General features: G+C 36.6%; 1 protein-coding gene across 2 annotated transcripts in view; it reads right to left on the minus strand.

Moving 5' to 3' along the window:
• The window catches only part of LOC144961318 (low-density lipoprotein receptor 1-like), an 8,478-nt gene extending 2,941 nt beyond the window's left edge, over positions 1–5,537 (minus strand). The window contains exons 1-3 of one of the 2 annotated variants that reach the window (XM_078894555.1): positions 5,446–5,537; positions 1,683–1,812; positions 1,007–1,135 (exon numbers count right to left, since the gene is read on the minus strand). In XM_078894555.1, the coding sequence (XP_078750681.1) occupies positions 1,007–1,135; positions 1,683–1,761 (208 nt within the window). In that variant the 5' untranslated portion in view covers positions 1,762–1,812; positions 5,446–5,537. Of the gene's footprint in view, positions 1–1,006; positions 1,136–1,682; positions 1,867–5,445 lie in introns of both variants that reach the window. The other variant, XM_078894554.1, reaches the window with a different exon arrangement.
• Between the last annotated feature and the right edge of the window lie 12 nt (positions 5,538–5,549).

Below are 5,549 nucleotides of genomic sequence, written 5' to 3' on the forward strand. Positions count from 1 at the left end.
AATGTAAATTTTAAAGTACAAAAAGTCTTTTTTTTTTAAATCTTGTTCAGCATAGTTACTTTAAAATTTACATTTATTTTCCTTAATAGTTAACAACTTTCCTCAGGTCTTTTTTTGTCACCATAAATGAACGATTTACTATCTAAGATAGCCTATATGGTAACGTTTTATGTCGTGGGTGTAGAAAAGAAAAGTCATGACGTCACAACTTTTACTTTCCCGGTTCCAAAATCCTTGGAAGTGTGTACTTAACCAGTCATTCAAAGGACTAATAGTGAATCGGTTATATAAATATTTTCATAGCAGGATGTATAAGCAGATTTGTAAGATTCTCTTCTTCTTCCAGTGTCATCTCATGGGTTGAGGTAGACTTGAAATGACACGCCAATCTTCCCTGTTGACAGCTTGCTGACTGCATTCGGCTGCCGACAATCCTGTCCATGTCCTCACATCATCTATCCAAGTTCTTGCTGGCCTGCCTCTTCCTCTTTTCTCCTCAACTCTACCCTCAAGAATGTCCTTATAAGATTACGGGACGTAAATAAGAGAGGATGGATGATGTTTATTATTGACCTGCATTTATTTAGACAAGAAAATAAAGGCCATCACTCAGAAAAAAAAAAGAAGATTATTCACACTAGGTATGTATTCAGTCCTCCAGGAGATTGTTTTTACACTTCCAATGAGATTGGACCGGTTATTTTTCTTTTTAAATCGGACGTTTGTTCCATATTAACCCTCTCCTTACCAGCCATTTTCAGGATTTTCCCCAAAACGTCACAACCAAATAACACAAAATATATTTTTTTATCACTCAGACATAATAGCAGTAAAGTTCTTGCGATACATAATTTCTTTAACACAACATGCTCTACAACACACTGTTCATTTTCTTTAAATTGTATGATGTACAAGAGAAATTTGAATAAGAAAAATGTTGGTTGTATCATAACGAATGTGCCGATTTTCCTATAGTTGGTAAGGAGAGGGTTAAATTAGTACTTACGATCTTGGCAGTTTTGCCTTTCATCATCGCCGTCCCTGCAATCGTGACCGCCGTCACATTTCCACTCTTCTGGAATACAAAGGTCCTCATTTTGACACTGGTAGTAACCTTCACCACACTCGGTGCTTTCTGGGGATCGAATAGGGAGAGGATTCATTCATTATGTGTGACAAGACAAGTCTATAGGTACTCTTACGGATCACGATGCAAAGAGAAATGATGATAATAATAGTAATGATTATGATGATTATGATGATTATGATGATAATGATGATGATAATGATGGTGATGATGTTAATGATGATGATGATGATGATGATGATGATGATGATGATGATGGAAAGGGACACAAATGTGGAACGATTCAGAGTATGAGACACAAATCATTGTTACGTCCCTTAACTATTTTCATGATTGAATAAAAGCAATGATTATCTCCTATAAATGCTACTATTTCACACACATAAATTACGATAAAAACATTCAAAGATATATCCAGATATGCATATATATACACACACACACATATATATATATATATATATATATATATATATAATATATATATATATATAGAGAGAGAGAGAGAGAGAGAGAGAGAGAGAGAGAGAGAGAGAGATGTTGTGAGCTTCTTAGCCAAGCGCATACTATCTATAGTTGACTTTAATTTTCTTACCTTGCGTTGGGTGAGCATTCAGATTGGCGATGAATGACGCCATCAAGAGAGCAAATGCCAGGATTGTGTATGAAGTCATGGTTGATTCGTTGGTTGGTTGGTAGTGTGCTAGGCTTGAGTACGTAAAAGTCTGGTGGTCAGAATTAGGGTCAGGAATCAAATTACACTTGAGCTGTTCTAAATTCTGTGGTTGAATTGAAGCGAGAAAAACATTTCTTTTACACGGCTCCCTTTTTCGCGAATTTTTTTATTTTTTTTTTTTTTTTTTTTTTTGGCGTGCTTGTCTTGTCGATGCAATAATCATGAAATAATATAGATAGTATACTTTCATAGCCATTTGGTTTCTATAGCGTGAAATGGACAATAGCAATTGCCTGCTATCCTTTTGATAGGACGCTAGTCTATGGCAAAGTACTTTCTCGCCAAATCCAACACTAACAGACTCAGCTAACTGAAGCAAAGAGAACAAGATCAATCGCTAGAACAGTCGAGATAAATTCTGACCCCCCTGTCCACCCAGCAGCAGCCTCTTATGGTTCACACTATTATGTTATGACGATCGACCCCATCAGCAAAGTCGGTCCGCATTTGTGCACCGTCGCAAACCCGCCTGGTAGCATCGTCACAACACACCTTTTGACTAGATGCTCTGCCGTCTCCACAGCGTGGACATACTGGACAGGAAGTTAGACCCCACCAATGTAACGCACTTGCCGTTAGGTAGCTCCTCGACCGAAGCCGATTCGCAGCTACCCAGTGTCTCCTCTTGGGCCCGCAGGGTATAAATACGCGTGTCTTCATTGAGAACGCCAATCCATTGCGTCATCACAACACAAGACTTCACAAGAACGTTCCGGGACTGCTGGGTGGACAGGGGGGGGGGGGGGGGTCAGAAAAAATCTCGACTGCTCTAGTGATCGATCTTGTTCTCTTTGTGTCTGAAACGAGTGCTCTACCAACTGAGCTATCGGGACCCCCCAAGTCCTTCAAACAGACGTCCAATGTTTTTTTACAAAAATCACCCATGCTGTTCATACGGAGCCAATTTGGGTTTTATGTTATTGCACAATTAAAACATAAAGCTAAAAATTCCCTAAAGCGGAGTTTGAACCCTGAATCTTTCGAGTCACAATATATATATATATAAAAAAGAACTTTTATATAGTGAAATATCCACTAAATGTGCTAAAAGCGCTTTACAGGGGTCCCTGACCAACAGCAACACGTAACATGTAGAACGAGACATGACGCCTGTTAGGTGATATTACAATGTTTGTTGGGTTTTTTTTCCGACAGAGACAGGGTCTGATAGATCTAGCGGAAAGTACTTTGATAAAAACTAGCCTCCAATGGGTAGCAGACAATTGCTATTATCCGTCTCTCGCTTTTGAAAACGGGATGAACTTCGGCTCTGTGGGCCTTTGGAACTGAAGGACCATATATTTATTTTTTTATTTATCTTTTATGTATCGATTTATTTATTTATTTATTTATTTTATTTATTTATTTATTTATTTATTTATTTATTTATTTATTTATTTATTTATTTATTTATTTATGCATTTATTTATTTATTTATTTATGCATTTACTTATCTATTTATTAATAATCTATCTATTATTTTATTCATTTTTAAAATTTCTTTATAATTTATTAAACTTTGTTACTTCAAAGTCCTTAACTCACTCAATCCTAGCGATTTTTGCTAGTTTTCAAATTGGAATAAATGTATAAAAAATGGGTACCTATGTACATAGATAGTTTTATTCAACTATCATTAACATGTAAAAATTAAAAACATTAGCTTTGTTACTACGCCTATAAATTGACTCGGAAAAATGTAATAAATAGGCATGGGGTAAAAGTAACCGGGTAAACTACGGATATAGTCGGTGCTAGGGTTGAATGAATTAAGATATATCTTTTTCAAAAATGCATTTCGCACACAGCAATGAATTTATTTTTATATATGTCTGACTATGAATTTCCCGACGTACACCGATTTGCAGGTCTGATAACCTAATTCTGATGAGCTCATTGTAATGAAAATTTCAAAAAATGACACATATTGTTCATTACAACACTGTTAAACTAGGCCCATAAGTGGATTTCAATGTCGGACCTTCATATACGTGCACGTCGGCTTTCCTTAACCTTTTAACTAAAAATAAATTATTTCAACGTAACACGTAGGACGGGACATGAGGCCTGTAAGACGATATTACACTTTTTTTTTCGGACAGAAACAACGCTATAAACGACCAGGTACTCATTTTACACTGATTACAGTGAGAGAATATGAATAAAGAGCCTATTCAAAGGACTCAACTATACCACTTCTCGGGACTAGAACCGACGACCTTCCGATCCGACGGTGAGTGTCATACCACCTAGACCACATAGCCATAAAAGAAGGCTTAATTCCTGCCAGACGTCAGCCGCAATGCAGCGCCACAAAGTGATCTAGGACGAGGTGATATGATTATGGCCACAAATTACGGTGGGAATTCGAACTTTATACCTTTTGACATTAAATCGAAGACCAGAGACTATGCACAATGCTTAATATGTCTTTTAGATAAAGAGTTTAGAATTCAACTTATAAATACCAAAAAGAAAAATGGAATAAAAATAAACATATAAATAATTATATATAATAATATATAATAAATAATAAATATTTTTAAAAATAATTTAAAAATTCCCTATAGGATGAATAAAATTCCCTTTATTCATCCCATAGGGCAATTAAGGTCTATTCCAAGGGAAGACTCGAATAACCCCAGGTGCCAGCCGCAGTGCTGCGCCGCAAACTGAGCTAAGGCGTGGTGACTTCCTCAAGGCCACAGAACGCAGCGGGTATTCTAACTCGGTATGAAGCAAAAACCGTGCCGCTGAGCCTCGCTGCCCCGTTTTTTTTTTTTTTTTAACTTGAGCTTTTAATAAGCGCAATATTCACTAAATGTACTCATGGGCTTTACAAGGGCTCCCTGACAAATAACAACTTAACAAGTGGAACGAGACATCACGCCTATTAGGAGATGTTACAATGTTTTTTTTTCCGACAAAGACAACGTTGTTAACTGTCAGGTATTCATTTTTTCACATGAGTACGGTGGGGGAAAGTGAGTAAAAAGTTTTTTTCAAAGGACTCAACTATGTGCTGAGCGAGGCTCGAACCCAGGACCTTCTGATCAGAAAGCGAGTGACATACCACAAGACCACATAGCCGCACATATAAGGCCTATATCTTATTTTATATGTCTACAAATGTATTTGATTAGTGATAGAGACTTTGAAAAAGGTCTTTTAAGAAAAATTTAGTCGGTACATCGTTAAGAAAAGCTAATATTTACTTTGTCATTATTTGATATAAAGGTGGCCCCGATTGCTCAGTTGGTAGAGCACCATCTGAACACACAAAGACACCGAGTTCGATCCCTGGCGAAGTGCAATTTATTTTTCGTGACCGCCCTGTCTACCCAACAGTTATTGGGTAGCTGGGTCTGTAAGATTTTGTGGAAAATACTTTGCGATAGACTAGCGCCTTATCCAAACGGTAGCAAGGAATTGCTATTGTCTATTTCACGGACGAATGAACGTAAAGGCTACTTTATTATATATATATATATATATATATATTATATATATATATATATATATATATATATATATATATAAATCTTGAAAGTAATCTGAATAGATTGTGTATAGAATAATATTAATCTTTAAGTCGGAAATAAACGGGCAACTTTCTACTTACTATTTTCTAGGTCGCTCGGTCTGTTTCTGGAAAAGAGAATCTTCGGAGCGGAACGCTCTTGTGAAGTCTTGTGTGTGATGACGCAATGGATTGGCGTTCTCAAT

Source organism: Berghia stephanieae, unplaced genomic scaffold, assembly GCF_034508935.2.
Source record: "Berghia stephanieae isolate SIO BIC M18660-M18661 unplaced genomic scaffold, UCSD_Bste_1.3 scaffold2108, whole genome shotgun sequence".
Taxonomy (NCBI): Eukaryota; Metazoa; Mollusca; class Gastropoda; order Nudibranchia; family Aeolidiidae; genus Berghia; species Berghia stephanieae.